At 59.4% G+C, this 22395-nt stretch overlaps 1 protein-coding gene and 1 long non-coding RNA gene across 3 annotated transcripts in view; one reads left to right on the top strand and one right to left on the bottom strand.

Annotated features, from left to right (window-relative positions):
* The window catches only part of NTSR1 (neurotensin receptor 1), a 52184-nt gene extending 47185 nt beyond the window's left edge, over positions 1-4999 (bottom strand). The window contains exon 1 of the mRNA XM_001493229.4: positions 3792-4999. Coding sequence (XP_001493279.1) covers positions 3792-4505 — 714 coding nt within the window. The 5' untranslated portion in view covers positions 4506-4999. The remainder of the gene's footprint in view (positions 1-3791) is intronic.
* Positions 5000-9514: 4515 nt separating this feature from the next.
* On the top strand, positions 9515-12883 carry LOC138920178 (uncharacterized). Of its 2 annotated transcripts, none has more exons than XR_011430923.1 (2): positions 9515-9799; positions 10747-12883. It is a non-coding gene; the product is annotated as an uncharacterized lncRNA (long non-coding RNA). The 2 variants fall into 2 exon arrangements; XR_011430922.1 differs by having other exon boundaries at positions 9562-10182.
* Positions 12884-22395: the final 9512 nt, after the last annotated feature.

Below are 22395 nucleotides of genomic sequence, written 5' to 3'. Positions count from 1 at the left end.
CCATGGTGAAACACACACCGTGTGGGTGTCTGCACGCACACATATATGTGGGCACGTGTGTGCATGTAACTGTGTGTACATGTCTGTCTCTGTGTGCACGTGTGTGTCTTGCGCATATTGGTGTGTCTATGTACGTGTGTGTATGCACGTGTGCATATGTCGGTGTATATGTTCATGTATGCATGTCTGTGCGTGTGTCTCTGTCCATGTGTCTCTGTGTGTGTTTGCATGTGTGTGTGGGCATAGTCCCCCAGGTTTTAGAACACTAGGCTGGAGGAGGTCAGCCCCTCCCGTGCCTCCTGCTACAACTGGGAAGATGAGAACACACGTAGGGATAGCTCGTGTCCAGGGAGCCGGGGCTGGAGCCCACGCCAGGCTGGACACGGCCCTGGTGCTGAGCTAGCGGCGGTGTTAGCAACCGCCCTGGGGCAGTCGGTGCATTCGCTGCTAAGTCCTAGGTGTGGTGGGGGCTGGGGGCAGCTGAGGCGAAACGAGGCTGGACAAGCCCCCAGCCAAGTCAGATCTGAACCAGACACTCAAATACCCCAGGCCTCTGCCGTTCTCGCTCTCCCCATCTCGCTGCTCTCGCAGCCACCAGCTGCACACAGGACGTGCTCAGTGCACATTCATCGGGTGAGCGGACATGGGCCCTGCCCAATGTGAAGCCAGCGACACAGAACCTGTGACAGCAGGACCCGCATCATGCCCGGGCTCAGCGCAAAAGGTCTGGCCTGAATTGCAGTGGACCAAACAGGACTCAAGGCCAATCCACATGGGCAGGGCTACGTGTGTGGACCGACACCCACCTCATGGAGAAGCATGAATGGACGGTGGTGGCAGTGCTATTTCTTAGAGGGACTTCCTAACAGCAAGACCACTTTATCCCTCAAATGCGCGTCTTCTACCCCAGAAATTTCACTGTGACCAACAGTCTGGGAGGATCTGAATCCAGTCCCTCCTGGGGGCAGAGGAAGAGCCACACTAGGGACACACTGCAGGCGCTGGGGCTCCTCCTCCTGGCCACCTGGTGGCTCGGGACCCGGGGCCCTTGCTGGCTTGGGACTGCCCTGCCTGCTCCGTGACCTCCACTCGCCACTGTGTGGCCTGAGGTCCGGGCTGCACACTCAGAAAATGCCCAGCTGTGTCAGCAAGGACTATTCAGAGCTGCCCAGAAATTTATCACCAAGCCACCTCATTTCCAAACATGGCTTCTGCTTGCAAGTCCCAGGACGGACTCTCACAGACCTAGAGGGCTGTCGGCCACACGGCAGACACTGGCTGGAGAGGCCCCGTTCTGGAAAGAGGGGCCATTTTGATGGGCTCAGGCCTCCACACCCCACCACGATCGGAGAGGGAGATGCGGACACGGCTGCCCAGCCCCTCTCTGGCCTGACCGCTGTTTATTAACAGTGGACATTTGCCCACATCTGCCAAGTGGCCCAGGACCCTGAGTGGGGAACCTAACTTGCCCCCGAAAACCTCTCCTGAGATGGCGGATGGCAGCGCCGAAGGGATGGGGGAAGGCAGCAAGGCCAAGGCCGTGCTTCTCCTGTAAGGACCGTTCCTTCAAGCACACGGGCAGCCCGCACGCAGGACCCCGAGAGGCCTCTCGAGAGCGGTTGGCACACCAGGAAATCGGCCCACCCATGGATCCCAGGTGTGCTGCCGAGGCTGTTAAGGAAAACGGGGACCTCCCCTCCCCGAGGGCGTCAGGAAGCCAGCAAGCATTCAGTGAACGCTCGGCCGGTGCGGCGTCCGCATGCAGAGGGCCTGTCCCAGTTGATGCTCAACAGACACTTGCCGAGTGGACACAAGACCGGGACACGCCCCGGGCCGTACCCAGCATCGCAGCCTCAGAGCAACTGGACTCAGAGGAACGGCGCTTTGGGAGGTGAATCGATGTCACTCAGGCGTCCAATTCCGTGGGATCGACAGACGGGCCATGGAGTCGGGGCAGGATGCTTTCAGGGGGCCGTGCTCCCTCTGTCTGTTGTTTGTTTTTGATGATCACAACACCCAGACTGCTCCTGGCTGAGCCCATGGGAGCCAGAGGGCGCATGGGTCTGAGCGGAGCATCTCTGGGCGGGCAGTGAGCGCCGCTCACCCCTTGTTGCTGACCTGAACTGCTGCGTCATACCTTCGGAGGCAGGCAGTGTGGCTGCTGCCCCCGCAGCCCCCCAGGGCAGATTGGGAGAGGCCCCTGGGCACAGGCCATCAAAGACTGGAGCATGGGAAGGAAGAGGAGACCTCAGAGGAAGCGGGAGGGTAATTTTCCAGTCTGTTTACCGCACACGGCACCCTGACTGCTTCTGCTTCTGCTTCTAGCGCGAGGAAGGCGCTGGTGGAGAGGTGGCTGCGCCCTCACTCATCTCCCTGCTACACGCGGCTGCTGGCGGGGGCCTCTCACACAAGGGACACCTGTAGCGACAAGTTCTCAGTGCAGGCGAGGGGGCCTGGAACGTAATTCTGCCACTTGGCCCATCTCGGTGATGACTGGTGGAGGGTCAGCCGCAGCCCAGTGATTGACTACAGATGACAGCGCTGGCCCCAGCACACCAGCTGCCCCCACCCCAGCACATGTGTCATACTTGGGCTTCCGAGGGAGCAGCACAAGTTGTGCTGGGAGGCTGCTGCTGGCTCTGGCGTGAAAGGACAGCTGGCCGCGCTGGCCCCCTCCTGCAGCTCAGCAGAGAGCATGGCGGCCCCACCCAGATCCTGCCTCTTGGTCTTCCTTGTCCCACCCTGCACCTCCATGGCTACCAAGTCCTAGGGCCATGGCACCATTCAAAGTGGCATTTCTTCCTGGACTCCCTCCCAGGGACGCCCTCCTCCTGCTCAGGGCCCTTGCCTGGCCAGCCCTTGACTGATTAGCCTTCTCCACAGGGCGGGAATCTCCCCACCCTGCCAGGCTGCCTTGTCCAAGCCGATTCCCAGGGAGGGCTCCCACCTGGGTGCCTGTGGCGCTTTGCTCAGACCCTCAGAGCGGCATTTGTCACCCAGTTCCAGTGTTATACACCTCACACAGGCCCCCCACCTGCCACCACGCCCAACACCTTAGGATCTTCCCAGCAGAAACAACATCGTCACCGACAGTAGGAGTGCCTTTGAGCATTTGCATGAGCCAGGAACCACGCAGCATGGCACACACATTCGCTCTTGAATCCTGTACCTTCTGAGGTTGGAGCTATGATTACCCCATTTCACAGAAGGGAAAACTGAGACTGAGCTAAGGAACTGGCCTGAGACAGCACCAGGCTCAGCTCCGTCTCCCAAGTGTGGGCCGGGACAGGGCAGGCAGGAGGCACTGGGGGAGCAGCCTGGAGGCGCTGCTGCAGAGGAGAGGGACCCAGCCTCTTGGGGGCACAAAGTCTTTGACAAGCTGATGAAAGGGACTCTCCAGAGGAGGCCAGCAGTGCACACAAGTATCTCCCATCTTAGGGAATTTGAGATAGCTGAGCCCCATCCGTGGACCCCCCAGGAGGCCACTGACCTGAGGTTCTGGCCCCTTTGACAGAAGGAGGGGATGAGATGGGCGCTGAGATCTGGCAGCTCTGGAGTGAAGAGGGGGGAGTGTCAGGCTGCTTCTGAGGCCCCTCAGCCTCTCCCTCATCTCCTTCCCAAGAGTGACATTTCTCCAATTCCCTGTTCCCAGAGGGTGCCCACATAGGAAATCACTTTTGGGGTGAGGAAAAGAGAGATGTGGCGGCTTCCCTGAGGGGTGCCTGCTAACCTTGCCCCGGCTGAGAGCCTCATTTCTCCCTGGCCCTTCTCCCCTTGAAGAGGCCGCTCACCTGGATGACGACCTTGATCGTGGCCGTGCCCACGATGGGCGTGCACACCAGGCCGCCGGGGTGCTGGCCGTCGGCGCTGCGGTTCTGCTGGCCCATGGTGAAGAGCATGGGCACGGCCAGCAGGCCCGAGGCCAGCCAGATGGCACTGATGAATTTCTTGGTGCGGCTGCGGGACATGAGGGTCTTGGCCTTGAAGGGGTGGCAGATGGCCAGGTAGCGCTCCACACTCAGGCTGGCCACGTTGAGAGCCGTGGCATAGGTGCAGGCGTCGCGCAGGAAGTAGTAGCCACGGCAGACGGCGTCGCCGAAGGCCCAGGGGTGGTGCACCCAGATGAAGTTGTACAGCTCCACCGGCATGGCGAGCAGCAGGATGAGCAGGTCGGACAGCGCCAGGCTGCCCAGGTGGTAGTGCACGGTGCTCTGCAGGCTCTGCAGCGACTTCTTGCGCGCCAGCGTGAACGCCGTCACCGAGTTGCCCACCGTGCCCACCACGAAGAGCGCCAGGTACACGGCCGTCACCAGCACTTTGGAGTAGATGTCCGTGTTCACGTCCAGGTCGCTGTTGGGCGCCGCTCGGACCCACTCGGACGCGTTGCCGGAGCCGTTGCCAAGGCCGGATGCCAGGAGCGTCGTCTCCATCCCCGACGGCGGCAGGGGGAAGGGGTCGGGGCCAGGCGCGCCCCCGGGGCTCGGCGCGGAGCTGTTGAGGCGCATGGTGGGCGCGTGGGGTCGGGCGCCGCTTTCGTCGGGGTCCGCGGCTCGGTCGGGCGCCTCCGCGGCCGGAAGCCGAGGCGAGGGTGGGCGCGTCTCAGGCGGGGACAGAGTACCAGGGGCCCGAGCGGAGGGCGCGAGACGGCGAGGGGGCGCGTCGTCCAGGCGGGAAGCACCAGACGCGGACCGTGCCACCCGGAGCGCTCCGGGCTTGCGCTCACCCGGGGCCGCGGGCTCCGCTCCTCTTTCAGACTCCCGGCTCTGGGCTGCGAGTTCCTTCTGGGCTCCGCGCTTGCCCCGGCTTCCTCCGATCTCCAGACGCCGCGGTTCCTCGGGCTCCGGGGCGGCAGTGCCGACTCTGCTGGAGAGCACCCGGCCGGCCGGGGCTGCGCGGGGCGAGCCTGTGGCGCCGAGCGGAGCGCACGCACCGCTGCCCCGGCGCGCTCTCTCCCTCGCTCGCGCTCTCCTCCCTCGCGCTCTCCGCGCACACCCGCGCCGCACACCGCCCCCCGCGCCCGCGCCCTCCCGGGCTCCGCGCCTCTGCTGAGCTGGCGGCGGCGCGGCGCGCCCAGCCGTGGGGGGCGGTGGACCGGGGAGGAGGAGGCCCCAGCCGCTGTCCCCGCCCCGCGGAGTGCAGGGCTGGCGGGTCGCCCCCGTGCGCTCCCAGGGACAATCCGGGCTGGGCGAGCGCCCCGGGGAGCTGGGATTCTGGAGGGGTGCACAGGAGATAATGGCTCTTTTCAGGCACCTTCCCCCAGGCGGCACATCCTCCTTTCCCTAGTCTTCCCAACTTCTCACTCCCCCGCCCCGCAACCCCGCCACGAAGGGAGCCGTTCCCCTCACAGCATCTCGCTCAGCGGGGGAGAGGGGGTAATGGAGGGGAAGGGCGAAGCAGGAAGCTTCCCGCTGGGGTGGCTGGGCCGCCCCTCCCTTCTGGGGTGCCTACCTAAGGTGCCTGAAGCTGGTGGCCCAGGGGTTCCTGGCACAACCAAGGGGGTGGGTGAATGAGGGGGGCAAAGAGTGGGGAACAAAGCAGCACCCCTTCCCATGCAGGCTGGGTCCCTGCACCGGGCACCCTGGAGGAGTGGCCTTGTCCAGGCTGCTGTGCTATGAGCTGCCATGCCCCAGACCCCATCACCGCCTGGAGCTGGTCATCAGAAGTCACCCTCAGAGCCTGTGCCAGGCAGGGTTAGGGAGGGGCAGCCCTGTCCCTGTGGGGACCTGGCTGGCGGCACTTGCTGTGCTGGGAATGGGAAATGGGAGTAGGCTGAGAGGGGCTGGGTGTTGAGGGGAGGGAGTGAAGCTGAGGAAAACCCACCCAGCCCCCAGCCGCCAGCCCCAGCTCCCAGCCCGAGTCCAGCCTGCCCAGCAGGGAGAAGTTCAGGCTGATGAGCTCATGGCCAGCATGGGTCTGTATTTATTCCTTCTTGGCTTTGCCCATTCCACCAAAACCTGCTGCTCCTGTCAGGGAGTCTGAACGTGGGAAAGTACTTTTAGCCTTCAAAGGCAGCACCAAGTCCCTTTGCTGGAAGCCGGTGCAGGCGGCTCAGAGGCGACAGACCCCCTGGCCCTGCTATTTAATGCTTGGGCGAGTGTCGTAGCTTCTCTGTGCCTTGATTTCATCATCTGTAAGATGGGAATATTGGCTGAATGGCCGCCTCTTGAGGGCAGGCTGCTGCAGATGCTGTCAGTGCTGGCACACAGGCACCCCGGGAACACCCGTGGAGTGAACACCGGGGAACAGACTGTGTGGTGACTTCAGGGGTGTGACGGGGACATGTTCGGGCCAACAAAAGTTGCTTTAAAACCCCACCAGGTTAGACTAGGCTTGTTCTCTGAAGACAAACCCACCACTTAAGTAAACCCATCTTGGGATTGAGACCTGAGTGTCTGCGTCACAAGAGGAAGTGATGGTGCTGGACCCTGTTGGACCCACGGGAGCTCAATGCCATCTCAGCACCCACGGTAACACTGGAGTCTTACCAGGGATGGTGACCTCTGGTCACCTCCGTCAGGAGCCCTCCAAGGGCAAGGTACCTGTCAGTGGCCAGTGGAGCCTGTCCCTTTGCCGGCCTCTAGCTGTAGATGCTCAGGACGATGCCAACGGAGACGCATTCCTGCCGGTTGCCTAAGCTCACTGTTTGGTTTTCAAACCCCTGACCTTTCTGCTAAGCTGGCCTTCTTTTCAAAGATTAATTTTTGAGCCAGCCTAGGAGCTTAAAAAGTCATAAAAGGCAACTTAGCACAAATATTATGACAAGGCATTTGCTTGAAACCATCAAGGAAATGTCGCTTGGAAGGCCTTGTTCTACAGGGGGCAGCAGACGCGTCCACGGCTCCCTGGTGGCCTGCTCTGGATGCTCCTCCGGCATCGAGAAGCCGGGATGGCGCAGCAGCCGGAACCTTCTACTCCAAGTTGTTCGCCCCTTTCTCCTCTGATTTCCCCGACACAAATGCTTCCCAAACAGCTGAGACCCTTGAGAAGGTGTTGGCATTGTGCTCGGGGAGGACCAAGCCAGGTCCAGCTGTGTCCGTTGGTGATTGGGCTGTACCCGTGGCCAGCACCCGGCTCCCACAGTGACACGTGGAAGTTTGACCCTCCAAATGCTGTGTGTGGGAGGGGAGCTGCACCATCCTGTGTGCGGCGAGGGCTGGGAGCCGTTCACGAGAGTCTGTGTTTCTTGGGAAGCAGGAGTTCTGGCTGAGGAGGCAGCAGGCATGTGGGGTGGCTCCAGCTTTCTTCAAGTCAGTACGTGATGTAGGTGATGTGGGATCCTGGCTGCTGAGCAGGGTGGTGACTCTGCCCCGGGGCAAAGATCAAGTCCAGAGAGCTGCCGAGGGGAAGATGCCCAGGTGACCCTGCCATGGCTGGGGTCCCTGTGGGGTTTGTTTCCTAACTTGCCCCCAGCTCTGTGGCGCTACCTGGTATACAGTTGGTGCTCAGGGGACTGGCTGAACTAGGGGAGAAAATATGACAACAGACAGTGGGAGGGGAACGTGTGGTACCCCATGGTTCTCCAGCAGGCTTCCAAATGAAGAGGGTGTGGGGGAGGAACTGGAGGCAGACCCCGGGCTGGCACCCTGAGGCACCCTCAGACCCGCAGCTGTGGGAGGCAGGGGCTTAATCGTCTCATCAGAGACTGGCGGCCCAAGTCGGACAGGGTGGTAGGAGGGCTTTATCTTTCTGGCTACACTGCAGAGTGCCAGGGGGGCCCTTCCACCCTGGAGACCCCCTCTGTCTCCAGTCCCCATACCCCTGTTGAGCAGCTCTCGCTAGCAAGAAGACTTCTTCACCAACTGACAAAAATAAGTTCACAGCAACACCTGTATCAGTTATCTATTCGTCTATTGCTGCGTAACAAAATACCCCAAACTTAGTGGCTGAAAACCACATACATTATTATTATTATCATTATCATTATTATTATTATTATTGTTTTCTATGAGGCCACAGGCAGATGGAGAGACATGTACATTTATTTAGAGACACTCAGACTGTGTAATATGCATAATTGGAGAGTTTAGCTGTCGATTTTCCCACCCACGGCATGGAAATTGCACATGTTCCAGAACATACAGCATTCCAAGGAGGATTTTAAAAATAGAGCAGCACGTACAAATGTAAGCGAAGTGCGAGTGGTAGCTGCTGGAGGGGCAGACAGAACCTCCTTCCAGCCTGGGCACCAGTGGGTTCCCAGTGTGTTCAGCTGTGGGCAGACCCCGGGGGTCCGGCTCAGGCCTACTAAGCCTCGCTGATTGCCTCCTTGTCCCCCAGATTCCTGGATCACCCATTGGCCCTGGGTCGGCTTTCTGGGCCTGGGAGCCATGTTCACAGGAAGAACCAGAAGAGAGATGGGCCATGGCTGCCCGTGAGTGCATCCCCCTAACGCGAGGGCCAGGCCACGGCAGGGGCTGTGGGGTGGAGAGCTCGTGGGGGCGTCGGGGCTGGGTAGGAGGTGGCACCTAGATCAGCCGTGCACTGACCTTGGGCTCTGGCCCCCTGACCATGGGCCCAGCCTCAGTTTCCTCATCTGTGAAGTGCAGACAATGTGGCCCATGTCATTAGGTTGCTGTAAGCACCACATGACAGATATACGACCTCTCGCCACCCAGAGGTCACGGCTCAGTACACGGCAGCTTTAACCTGTGGGCTCCCCCATGGTGAGCGAGAGAGCGTGAATGGGGAAGAGGATGGCCCAGCACGAGATAGTGCTTCTACCCTTCCAGGGTGGGGTCTTGGCTCCGGGGGCATTGCCTGGCTGTGGTGTGTGTGAAGCCGAGGATGGAAAATGTCAGCCACTAGCGGTACAGGGAGTTCCCTGTCCAGCTGCAGACACCTGGGCAGTCCCACCCGGCCGAGGTGAGCCAGGTGACAGGCAGGGAGGGTCACGGTAGGATGACCACCCTGGTTTTCCTGGTTTTATTTATTTATTTATTTATTTATTTTTTTTTTTGAGGAAGATTGGCCCTGAGCTAGCATCTGTACCCATTCTCCTCTATTTTACATGCGGGACGCCTGCCGCAACATGGCTTGACAAGTGGTAGTAGGTCTGCACCCGGGATCCAACTGGCAAATCCTGGGCCACTGCCAAAGCGGAGTGCACGAACTTGACCGCTATGCCACCGGGCCAGCCCTGGAACTTTCCTGGGTTTAGACGGGAGCTGCAGCCCCTCAGGAGGCCGGGCCCTGTGCCGTGGGGCCCCTGGTCCCAGGATTTTGGGCTCTGTCTCTCTGTGGACTGACTTCTGAAACAGATGCCTACTTTGCTTTTCTCTCTCCCCCGCAGGCCCCCTGCTCGCCTGCTAGGACCGTTTCTCACTTCTTCTTCCAAATCCCAAGTCACAGGAGGCTCCCTTCACCTCCTGTGGCCTTAATGCCGAGAATCTTCTAGTTCAAACCCCAAGCCCGCTCAGCGGAGAGCAGCTCCTTGGAACCGAGGCCCGCGTGTACACGCTCATTTCCTCCCAGCTCTGACTCTGCCTGATGGTCTGACTCACGGGGCCACCAAACATTTATCACCGCTCGCGTCTCTGCCGTCTGCCAGCCCGGAAGCCTCTCAGGCGCCGGCCTCTCCCTCCACCAGCAGGCGAGCACTTTGCAAGGGAGCGCACCCAGCAGGCGGGAGGGCCGAGTCCTTCCTCCGCTTCTCACCCCCCAGAGCCACCTCCCTTCAGTACGGAGCCAGGGGCTGGCCTGGGGCGCGGTAGGCGCCAGCAGCTCTCGCACACCAGGAAGGGACAGCTGGTTCTTCTCCCGCCCAGCCGGCACCCCCGTGTCCGCAAGCCGCGTCTTCCTGGTGAGCCACCTGCCGTTCAAGTGGTCTGTGTGCGTGTACAAGCACACGTGTCTTGGGCACCCGGGCACAGGGACTCAAGAACCCTCATTGGCAAGCCCCTCCCCTGCCCTGCTCTGAGACCAGCGGCGGCTGGGCCTGTGCCTATGGGAGAAAGCCACGCCCAGAGCGGAACGGGAGAGCCCCTGCCACCCTGCCCGCCACTCTGCGTCCTTTCTACTCAGACTCCTGGAGCCCTGGCTCCATCCTCAGAGCACTGGAACGGTCACCTCCTGCTCGAGGCCAGTGTTTCTGTGTGAGTGAATGGGCTCCACCTGGCTGGGCAGAGGGCTCGAGGTCTGGAGTAGGACCAAGTTGCCACGAATCTTGGCTTTGCTGTCTCCAAAGTGAGTGACCTTGGGTGACCCTGCACCTCGGTTTCCTCATCTGTGAAATGAGGACATTAACTGGGCCTAATGTTCAGGGTTGTGGAGACAATTAGATGGGATAATGCATGTGGCAGGGAGAATGATGGCTCCAAAGGATGTCCACGTCCTTCTGCTCGGAAGCTGTGACCCTGCCAGGCTGCACGGCAAAGGGTCAGTGAGGCGGCAGATGGAATTAAGGTTGCTAATCAGTTGACCTTGAAATAGGGAGATTATCCTGGATTATCCGGTGAGCCCAGTGTAGTCACAGGAGTCCTTAAATGGGAAAGAGGGAGGCGGAAGAGAGAGCCGGAGAGATGGCAGTGAGAGAAAGACCTGAGCAGCCGCTGTGGGCCTTGCAGAAGGAAGGGGCCACTAGAAACTGGGAAGGGCAGGAGACAGGTGCTCCCCTGGAGCCTGCGGAGGGAGCAGCCCTGACGACACCTCGCCTTCAGCCCGGGGGGCCCTGGGTCAGACTTTGGCCGCCAGAACCACAAGATGATAACTGGGTTGTTTTCAGCCCTGGTTTCTGGTCGTTTGTCACAGCCGCAGTGGGAGACGGGGACACTGCACGTGAGGTGCTCAGCGCAGTCAACACCCATAAACGTCGGCCGTTTGAAGAAAGAAGACCCAACAGAGGAATGGAGCTTCGCTGGAGGAGTGTTGATGGGGGGGGAGGGGGATGGGGTGATGAGGGGAGGGGCGCTCCCGGGCAGGTGTCAGCCCGCTTGACTGGGCCAAGTGGGACACCAGAGTGTGTGCAAGGCGTCTGCGAATCAGCCCATCCCCAGGAGGGCGGTTGGGAGGGGACTTCGCAGGAGTGTGGGGTGGCCGCACAGACATCCAGGACCTCCCAAGTTGGCCCCCTGGGGGGCCCCAGGCAGGCACCTGCAGGCAGGTGGGTAGGGTGCCTGCCCGAGGACGCCCTGGGAACAAGTGTCCCCCAGCCCTGGGAGCTTTGTTACAGATTCCATCAGAGGGGCCCCGCCTGGCTGCAGACCTGTCAGCACCCTGAGGGTGGTGCCCACACCCAGCTGTGCAGGCTCTCAGTGGGGCTGCAGCTTCTCACCTGACTGTGTGTCAGAACCACTGTGGGCACCATCTCAAAAAGGCTACCCGGGCCCTGGGGACTACTCACCCTTGGATCTCAGTGGACAAACGCTGACAAAGAGATTTAGTTTCCATGGGCCGGAGGCCCTTTCCCTAGGGCCGCCTTCCAGGAGCTCCCAGTCCACTGCATGGGGAACATTAAGGGCAGAGAGTATAGGGTGTGAGCGAGGAGGGCAGGGGGCCTGGCTGACATGGGGACATGATGCGCGGTCTGGGAAGAGCGAGACTGGCCAGTGAGGATGGGGAGGATAGCGCAGGCATGGGGCTCTAGCCCTAGTGGGCTGCAGGGTCCGTGCTGAGGATCCTGTGGAAGGCTGAGCCCCACAGCGCTGGTCAGAGGCTGGTCCCTGTGGGACCCCAGCCATCTGAAGCAGGCAGGCAGGTGGCTGGGAGGAGGGGCCACAGTGTGGGGACGCCATTGTCACAGTTGTCACTTAGCCCCCCACAGAAGCACAGCCCCTTCCCCTAACCAATCCCTGCACTTCCCAGGTTTGCTAAGTGGAACCCGTGAGAGGACGGCTCCCAACAGTCCCTGTGGAGCAGGGCCGGGGCAGCCTCGCATGCAGCTGAGCCAACATGAGCTCCACCTGGGAGCCTGAAGACTGCAGAGACGGGCCAGGAAGGCTGAGGTTTCCGAGGAGCCGGCCACGTTGGAGCATCCCCCAGGGAAGAGGAGAAAATCCCATTTCCAAGCAGGATTCGCCACAGCCTGTTTCCTGGGAGCTGTTCTTGGAAAGGCTGCCCTGGGCGCTCGTGTGGGGCTGAGCAGGGCAAAGGATGCTTGTCAGACTTTCCTATGAAGTTGCAAACTGACTTCTCCAGACCAGAGGGTTTGAAGCTGATGTGATAAGCACCCCCCGGGGCCATCCCCACCCCGTTCATTTCCCTCCCCCTCCCACCTCTACTCTTTGCCCCTCCCCCCAGGTCATGCTGGAAGGAGGGTCCCGAATTTGCTCTTGGGCAAAAGACAAACGCACAGACAGCACATCCCACGCAGAAGCACAAGCAGTTCTGTCTGTTCAGTTTACAAGGAAAGCAGCATTTCGTCAGCTCTCATCCTGGGAAGCTCAGAGTTTATGCCTCATAAATTGTCGAATTTGCAGTTAAATTTCCAGGCACTGTGAACACATCGGGTGACTTAAAGCTAACAGGTCACATTTGGTTGATATTAGCCTCCGTGTCTTGTCAGGAGAGGTGGGATGGGAGGTTCGTGGACTCGAGCGAATGGTGGCTCTCGACAGCCAGCTGAGGGCTGAATGTCCTTGCAACCTGGTGTGGGGGCGTGAGCTGGGAGAGGGGACCCCCAGCGCGCCTTCCACCCTGGCAGCCCCTGGGGTTAGGCAGGAAGGGGCAGCTGTGTGTCAACGCCTCTTACGTCCCTCCTCTTCCGGGGGAGAATGGAGTTGCACAAACATGACTTCTGACGTTCCAGCTCCTTTTCCAGAGATCCGGAGCGTGCTCCCTTTGTCTATCATCAGGAGTTGTAGTTGCCTAGAAATATTTAAATAGCAAAAAATGCCTCTCATCTCCTAGTGACTTCATACGAGTTCCAAAAATAAAACCTGAACCAGTGCCTCCTTTGTCTTTCTTGCCTTGGAGCTCCGACGGCCGTTCAAGGCGACACCCACGGGGAACGAAGCCGGTGCCAGTGGGGCTGAAGGCAGGCGCCCAGCTTGCCCAGGGCGGCCCCTGCTCCTTGAAGCACAGAGCCTCTGAAGGAAGAGGGCATCCTGTGGATTCTGACGCGCAGTCTCCACGGCAAGTCTAGGACTCCAGCGAGAGACGGCCGGGCTGGGACCAGGCAGAGGTGGGGTCAGCTGGCATCCCTGTGTCCCCTCTCCACTTTACCCAGACTTTCAGCTGTCTGCTGCATTCCCCTGTGGGCAGGTGTGCGTGGGAGTCAGTCTGGCTGGGGGTGTGCAGAGAATGGGCACCCGTTCCCGTCAGGCCCTCCTCTGGCTTCCACCACATGACAAGTGCTCATGGTGGCGGGACCCCCGAGAGGGAAGCTATGGGGGGACACCCAGCAGCAAGAGAGGAGCCCCTGCCTTGTGCTGGACGCCCCCACTCCCTAGGATCCCCATCTCCCCAGGACCCCCCACGTCCCTGCACATTCCTGGGGTGAAATGGAGCTCCCTGGGACACGGGTTGAGGCCCTGGGACACAGGTTGAGGCCCTGGCCGGGCCCCGGCTCTTCCTCCGGACTTTGTGGTAACATGAGCTCTTTACGCCCATAGGCTGGTTGGACTTAGGTCTTTGCCACTTGTCCCCGAAGTGTCCTAAGACAGTCATCTGTGAGCTAACAAGACACCTCCATCCATTAGTTACCTCCTATGGGACCAAGATGCTTAGCGGGCTGGGACAGAGGGCCCAAGGGGACCAGTCTCCTCTTGGGGAAGCTGAGTCCACTGAGCACAAGGCCAAGGCCAATGCCAAGCACAAGGGTCTGGGGCCAGCAGGGCGGAACCAGCCCAGGCAGCGATGGGTCAGCCTCTGGGACAGGGCCCCTGAGGAGCGAGCAGAGGGCTCAGATGAGTGAGGTGACCCTCTCTGGCTCGCCCCCTCCCTGTTTAGACACGGAGTCTCTCCTCAGGTGGTAGCACCTGGAAAGAGTCCTTTTCAGTGGCATCATGTGTATGTCCATGACAGCCTTGTCCCTGTAGCACGTGCTCCCAAAGGCTGGCTGGGCCCTCTCCCACCTGTACACTCTGCCCCCGAGTTACTGCTCGCTGAGGGCTCCAAAGCCAGCTTTCCTGTCTCAGCTGTGGGGCTGGAAGTCCAGTGGTCCAGCCCAGGCCTTCTCTCTGGGGAGAACGGCCTAGGCTCCCCCAGGTTCCTGTGGCTGTAGCACTGAGCCCGTGTCCTGGTTGGTGGTCAGCCAGGCCACCCCTAACTTTGGAGGCCTCCCTGTCCTTGCACAGAAGCCTCCAGCTCTGAGCCAGCAACGCCACTTTGCAAACTTCTCACGCTTCCACTTGCCCGGCTTCCCTTTAGCCACATCTCTGACCACAGTCAGAGCAAGTTCTCTGCTGTCAAGGTGTCCCGCGGTGAGACGGTCCCACCCGATAGGCCAGGAGGCTCTCCCTACCTTAATCACATCTGCAAAGTCCCCTGGCCAGGTCTCACTGCATATGCACATTCCAGGGCTAGCATCGGCACACCGGGTTTTTCGGCTGAGGCCGTCTTCAGAGAGCTGTCTCTGGAGGTGCCTGGGGTTTGTACCCCTGGGGCGATCATATCCTGTGACCTCCTGGTGCCCATTCCTTGAGATGGGACAACCTCTGAGCTGCAACTTACGCCCCAGAGCTCCCCGTGGGCTCAGGGAAGAGGCCCCCCCACCGGGGTGCCCTGCTTGCACACGGCGTCTGCTTCCGGGGACCAGAACTGAGACAGCAACCCTAGGGTAGCTGCCCGTTGGCCTTGCTCAGGGCAGGTGAGGGGTGCCCTGGTCATCGGGGAGACAACAGAGTGGTGAGGACTCTGCTGTTTTGAATCAAAACATCGGAAGAGCTAGAAGATTTTAAGGGACCCTTGGCCGCGATGGACCCAAATGCAGACACCTCCCACACACTCAGAGCCGGGGCGCGGGCTGGGGCGCAGGCAGAGCCAGTGCCGGCCTAGCAGGACCCAGAGGTGCTTCTCTGAACTGCTGATTGATGGCTATTGAAGAATGTCTCATTTGGGTCATGTGAGTGTCCAGGGGCTTCGTAACCCGTGACCACAGCCTGGGGGCTGTACTCTCTCGGTCAGCGAATGCAGGGTGTGCACGAAGCCACCCTTTTCTCTGGGGCTCAACGCACAGCAGCGGAGACACACATTCACTCTCGTGCCACTCGCAGGAAGCCCTGAGGGCTCTCGGAGGATGCCCCGCTGGCAAGGGCGAGCCTGGACCTTCTCTCTGTCCGGGTCCTGGGAAAGCCCTTTCCTGGAGAGGGCCGAGTGCTCTGCGGGCTCACAGACCATCCCCCCGTTGGTGTAATTCCGTGGGGAGTATGCAATGGCAGCACACGGGGGCCAGCTGGTTGTTTTTGCCTGGGAAATCTCTTTTAGTGCACAAGCACAGCTCTGCAATCTGGCTTTTAAAAATATCATCATGGGGGGGAAAGGAGCATTAGCATGCTTGAGGAAAATGTGTTGCAGTATAAATGAGCAGTTAACATACAGTCAGACCGCACATGCCTCGCAGAGGAACAGGATCCGCTGAGATTGCTCCCTCTCTCGTATCCATAAATACGCAAACACTTGCCTGTGCACACGGGCGATATCGTGGCCATCGTACCAGCTGAGACCTGCTGGACACTCTGTGCTTGCACCGTTCTGGGGGCCTTAACAGGCACTGTCTCCTTGAATCTGCACGCTCCTCCTCCCTCGGCCTCCTTCCCGGCCTCTCTCCACAGGCGTGCAAACACACACACACACACACACACACACACAGAGCCATAAATTGTATATTAAATCTATGCCCGCATATCATGGGTGTGATAGCTAAGAGCGATGAGCTGTTATTCCATTTTTCTTGAAGAAGAGCGAGGCTGCTGGAAGTCGCCAAGTGAGTAATCTTGCTGTAGACATCCTTAACGGACCTCGAATCTCGGCGTCTGGCTTCTGTAATCTTTTCTCAAATGCCACTTCTGTTTAACAAGCATGCTCCCCGGATGGGAAAAGGCTGCTCCTTTGTTAGTCTTCGCAACAGGCTGAACAGCACTGCTCTGCCGTGGACAGCTGGTCCGGACCCATGGGGGCACGTCTATCTGTTTTGCTTGTCCAGGACCACGGCGCCCCCTACTCCAGCATGGTGCCTTCTGCTGGGTCACAGGGGTCTCTGTTCCTGAGAGCCCCCCTGTATGGCTTGGGGAAGGCTGGCCCTTGCCTCCCCTGCCCCAGGCAATCAGAGACCCCATTCCCACCGTCCCAGGAACACAGGTGGACACTCAGACTCCTTCCTGCTTGTTGGGAAGGGTGGCCCTGCTCACTGGGTGCTAAGCTGGTTCCAGGCAGATCTGGGAATGGCAAAGGCACAGAGCCCTGATGGCATTGCTCTAACCCCTGATCCTGTGGTGCCTGAAGCTTGCACTGCCTCACACTCCTTTTCCTCCAGCTGGTGTGACTGGAGTTTCTATCACCTGCAGGCGAGCGTTGTGACCATGGGCATTTGAGCACAAATGGACACGCTGAGCCCCAGCGTGGGACATTTTAGACATCGCTCGAGGGTTCTAGCGCCACTTGATTCCCAGATGTTTTTGTCTGTGAAGATGGAGAAATGGCAGAAAAGCGGTGAGAGCAACTCCGTGGTTTCATTTTTCTAAACCAGTTGGAAACGATGACAGTGTCACCTGTGAAAGATCTTGTCTTCTCTGGGAATTTCAAGGCTTGATAATAAAGACATTAGTGCCTGAGACGCTCGGGTCTGCCGGGAGCCGAGTGGAGCTGATGTGCTCCTTCCTGTGACAGCTAATGATCAGCTTCATAGCAGCACGCCACCGTCGCAGACTGATTTGCCTACACAGCCAAGTTACTTAAAGAAAACTATTTTTTGAGAAAACATAATTCTAGGGCCTTAGTGCTACTTCTTTTGAAATATCCCAGAAGCTTCCCCCAGCACGTTCCTGCTCTGAACACTCCTGAACAGCCCCGAGTCCAGTTCCTTCCTCTGCTCGGGACCCACGGGGTGGCCATTAATTCCTGGGCTTTGTCATCCGGGTCCACAAGGTGCCGGGGTGCTGTCAGCCCATCTGTGGGCCTCCTTCAAAATCAGTGCAGTGGGGAGCCAGCTCTGACGGCCCCATGGTTAAAGTTTGTCGTGCTTCACTCCCTCGGCCTGGCTTTGGTTCCTTGTTGTGGCCCACACCACTCCTCTGTCAGGTGCCATGCTGTGGCAGTGGCTCAGGAAGAAGAACTAGAAGGACTTACAACTAGAATACACAAAAAAGAGAAAAAGAGGAAGATTAGCAACAGATCTTTGCTCAGGGCAAATCTTTCCCAGCAAAAAAAAAAAAAAAAAAAGCACAGTGGAAAATTACCTGGATGCCAACATTTCACTCCATTCCTCTTTTTTTTTTTTCTGGTGAGGAAGATTGGCCCTGAGCTAACATCTGTGCCCATCTTCCTCTATTTTGTATGTGGGACACCACCTTGTCATGGCTTGACGAACAGCGTATAGGTCCATGCCCGGGACCCAAACCCGAAAACCCCAGGCCGCTGAAGTGGAGTGCAAGAACTTAACCACTACGCCACTGGGCCAGCCCACCAATCCACTCCATTTGTAACCCACCAATGGATTGATGAGGGATTTTTGACTTTGCCAAATAATGTTAAAAAAATAATTTGGAAGAAGACAGCAAGTTGATGAGTGTATGAAACCAGATCACGCGTGAGTTGGAAGTTGCGGCAGTGAGCAACGGGTACACAGGGTTCATTGTACCATTTTCTCTCCATTTCCGTGTGTTTGACATTTTCTGCAACAGAGTTAACAAAACAAAGTCTGAGTTAAAACAAAAACGTGTTTACTGAAGCAGAGTTCTCTGAGTGTTCAGTGTGTGCCGTTAGGTCACTGAAGTAGAAACCAGCAGGGTGTTTCCTTTTCATTGTTAAAAAAAACTCAGAATCAGTCCATTGAGGTATCTGGCTGCAGAATACAAAGATGCTAATTTCCCTTCACAGTTGCTATCATTGTGAAATGAGTGGTAAAATCTGGTGATAACGCAGAGGACAAGGATCGAGGCGTAGTCGAGTGGGGTCTCCGGCGCCGTCCTGGTGGTGGGTTGCACTGGGGTGGATGGCATCTCGCTTGCTCCCTTGTTGGGGCTCTCGCTGCTCCCACAAAGCCCTCCCCGGGCAGAGGACAGAGTCAGCTGCCCTGGGGTCAGGTCCTGCCTCTCCACCAGGTGGCTGGGAGCGTGAGTGCTCACACCCTCTCCTGAGCTCCTGATCCCCCTTGGAAAACGGGGCAGGACGCTGACCCTCCACACGGGGCCATGGTGGGAACTGGTCAGATCCTGGAGCACCGGGGGGCCGTGCTGTTGCCATCTGTCTCCCTGGGGGTCCCCCAGAAAGAGAGGGGGGACAGGGAGTCGTGTGCCGGCTGTGTATCAGGAGGATACTTGGAAGCAGCACTGGGGGGCAGGCAGGTGAGGCCCGGCTGGAGGCAGCCGGTGAGACAGGCAAGTGGCCACAGGTACCTGAGCGCAGTGCAGGTGGGACCCGGGATGTGTGGACCCCACCTGGGCTTGTCCCACTGTGGCGACTCCTGTCGGTCGTGGATGGAAGGCTGCTCCCGGCCCGATTCACCCGCCACACAGGTACAAAGCAGCCGTGTTACAAAGGGACACAGGTGCTGGTGGAGACGCCAGCTGAGTGCGGGAGGGGGAGGTGTCTGCCCCATGGTCACCTTGCTGCTCCTCAGTGTGGGGCGTGCACGATGACGGCTCCCTTCCTAGGCCACAGGACACCCCCCAGTGCCCGGGGGAGCCCATCCTCCTCGCCCTGCAAGGTGCTGTCACCCTGACCAGAGAGGGCAGGGTAGGTGTACACAGGCTTTGGGTGCTGACAGCGTAAAATTCCCTCTGCTTGGAACACAACAGGTGTCCCTGTGGCTTGGGGAGCATCGGGGTCCCCACATCAGCCTCTGTGACTTTCCAAGGTTTGGAGATGGCCTTCTGGAGAGTCCTGGGGGTCTGAGACCACAGGACGTCTTAGGAAAGGACCCAACCTCACAGGAGGGGAGAGAGTGGATGCAGATGCATCTCAAGAGGAACTGCTGAGCCAGGGCCCCTCTGCCACGTCTCACCCGCTGCTCGTCCACGGGAGGCCTTGAGTGTCTGTGTGTCTGCACGTCTGACGCCCTTGGTGCCAGGGCCCCTCTGCCACGTCTCACCCGCTGCTCGTCCACGGGAGGCCTTGAGTGTCTGTGTGTCTGCACGTCTGACGCCCTTGGTGCCAGGGCCCCTCTGCCACGTCTCACCCGCTGCTCGTCCACGGGAGGCCTTGAGTGTCTGTGTGTCTGCACGTCTGATGCCCTTGGTGCCAGGGCCCCTCTGCCACGTCTCACCCGCTGCTCGTCCACGGGAGGCCTTGAGTGTCTGTGTGTCTGCACGTCTGACGCCCTTGGTGCCAGGGCCCCTCTGTCACGTCTCACCCGCTGCTCGTCCACTGGAGGCCTTGAGTGTCTGTGTGTCTGCACGTCTGATGCCCTTGGTGCCTGGGACAGCATTCGCCCTGTTCCAGCCTCTCTACAAACCCTCCTGCAATGAAATGAAGGACGGATGGAAAAGAAGACACGCATGTGCATGTCCTGTCTGCCCAGGTGACGTCCCTGCAAGAGGCGCACCCAAGCTGGCCACGGTCCAGGGAGTGGCTGCAGGTCAGGAGAACCAGGCCTCGGCTTGCTTCTCTGAGGACCCCGGCTCTGTCACTTGTGGGAAGACTGGGGGCATTGCGACGAAGCTGGTTTTCTAAACTCCTAGACAGATGCGCTTTCACACTGAGAGAGGTGCTCCTTTGGGTTATTTGAAGGAATTCATGTTTCTCAGGAAGCAACAACCCTCCCTCCCCGCCAGCCTGGCCCCCAGCCGCCCCCCAGACCCTGAAGTCCTGTCTTCCCTACACTTGGTGCTTTAGTTGGGAACACCGGGGTTGCCCACTGTTGGCATCACATGGGGGGTCCTTCCGTGTGGCAGCTCTGGCTCTGGGTGTGTGTCCACCTTCCAGGCCTGGGTGCCATGAGCACCTGCACTGAGCGCCGTGTGGGTGGGGGCCCGGCAGAGGTGCAGGAGGCGGGAGTCGTCCCTCCATGTCCAGGCGTCCTCCCAGGTGGCCTGTGATGTGGCTTAGACTCAGCTCTGCCCTTGGGGTATGGAGTCTGGCCGAGAGGTGGCCGCGCGCCCAGGGTCCCCGAGAGGGTTGGGGTAGGGCCTCCTTTCTCCAGGGCCGCCGTGGTTCTCACCGCTGCCTCCTCACCTGCCCCTGCCTGGCTCACTGGGCTGTAGGAAACACTCCCTCAGTGGACGGTGGGGCCTTGTCCTCAGCTCCCCGACCCCCCCACTGTCCTGGCCCTGGGTGGGCATTGCACTGTTTCTTTGCTCTCCTTTTCCGGCTGCCTCCTTCCCAGGTCTCGGCTCAGATGTCACTTCCTCCCCAGGCCCCCCAACCCCTGTGGTGTACCCCTCCCTGCCCACCCACTTGGTGGGTGTCAGCATATGCTCTTGTGTCGGTCAAGGGCGCTAGGGGCCAGGGGCTCCCCCATGTTGCTCACGGCTCTGTTCTCAGCAGCAGTGCAGGGCCTGGCATCTAGAAGACTCTCGGCATGTGTTTGTTGACTGACCAAGTGCACTAAGGCACACTGTCTCCTGTGGCCATCTGGCCGCAGGTGTCTTCATGGACTTCTGCAGCATTGTGGGGCGGAGCCAGAGCCCAGCCCAAATTAGGAAGTGAAATGAAGACATTTGTCTTCCAAGGTTTCCAGGTCCTGTTTTGGGGACTCTTCCTGTAGATGGTACCCCCTCCATCTGCCTTTTCTCTTTGGCCCTATGTACGCTGCCACCTTCCTCCCTCCCCCTGCACTGTCCAAATCTGCCCTTAGTGAAATTAGTGATACTATTTCAGACTAAAGGGTAAATGACTGCTAAGGCTTAATGTACCCTCTTTTCCTTTATATCTTATAACAAAAAGGGTTTTATTTAGAAAAAGGAAACAAAATAAAAATCTGACTGTGGAATGATGGCCAGCTGGCAGAGAAGGTGTGCTGGGGTCAGAAGGCCCCCAGGGCTCAGAAATGCTGCTTGCTCTTCAGGCCACATCTGCCCCTTCCCACAGCTGGTGGAACTGGCACCATGTCTTCCACCTCTCTCCCCGCCTCCGCCCTTGGTGGAGCCGAGTTTTCTTCATTCCAAAGCCGTGGAACATGACGTGCCATCACAACTGGGATGCGAGAAGAGTAATAACCCCCAGCCGTGGTCCACGTTGTCCTCGGTGCACAGCGGGAGGCGCCTGCCCCGCTTCTCAGCTGCGAGGGGGGAGAGGCGCATTCACGCGGGTCGTCCTGGGAACAGCCTTCCAGATGCCACCTGTCGTCCCTGCCCGGGAGCTCCTCACGGGCCGCACTCAGACTGAGACAGGGCTTTGCATCCCCATCATCAGCTCAGTGTTGGCTCTGCGCCCCCAGCACAGACCACTGCCAGAGGCGACTGGGAACGTGACCCGGGCTCTCGGAGCCCAGAAGCCCTCTCACCCCCAAGGGCGAAGGGCGCCGTCCCCACAGCTCCGGCCGTGGTTCAGGAGCTCTGCCCCTCGGCGGTGCTGTCGTCAGAGATCGGAGGGGCCGGGCAGGAGACGGGCAGCGGCCCCATTTACAGTCCCCACAACTGCAGCTTGGAGGAGGGGGAGGGGACTGGGGGGGAGGCAGGCTTCCCCAGGGGCCCTCCTTTCCGGGCGAAGTTGCCCAGGCCTTCTGGGGAAGGCTGCGCTGTCCTTCCTCGTGAGGGAGCAGGCTTGTGTGCACGTTCCCTGTAAAGCCTTAATTTTCAATGAACGCCCTGGTGTCCCAGGACGCGAACTCCATCCTCCTCCGCCGTCCTCGTCTTTGTCTTGCTCTTTTGTGCCCTGTGCCTTGCAAACAGATGCGTTTCTTTCCGGAGGAGAAGGCAGGTCTTCATCCTCCAGAGAAAAGCTGGGCCTTGGAATGTGGACCAGACGCCCCCCATGGCCTTGGAGAAAGTCCCGTCAGAGAACTCCCAGTGAGCCTCCCGCTGGGTCTTCAGCTGACTTCATTCTTTCTCCTTGAGACCAAACAAGAAGACGCCTTCATTCTTTCTCCTTGAGACCAAACAAGAAGACGCCGTGCTCTGTGAGGCCGTGGCAGACAGAGAGCAGAAGGGGACCCTGTACAAAGTGGCCCCCGTGGGCCATCTCTGGGGAGCCAGGCCAGCTAGTGGGGGAAGGGGGCAGCAGTCAGGTCCCCTCCCCGTCCTCCCATCCTCCCTTCCCCTACCACATCTCCTCCCCACTCTCCATCCACCCTGGCCCTGCCCACCTTCCCCACCCGGCTCTGACCCACCTCTCAACCCTCACCCAATCCACTCCCTCCCCGCA

Source organism: Equus caballus, chromosome 22 (assembly GCF_041296265.1).
Source record: "Equus caballus isolate H_3958 breed thoroughbred chromosome 22, TB-T2T, whole genome shotgun sequence".
In the NCBI taxonomy this organism is placed as follows: Eukaryota; Metazoa; Chordata; class Mammalia; order Perissodactyla; family Equidae; genus Equus; species Equus caballus.
Note: the sequence above shows the minus strand (reverse complement) of the source record. Positions and strands in the feature narration are given on the sequence as shown.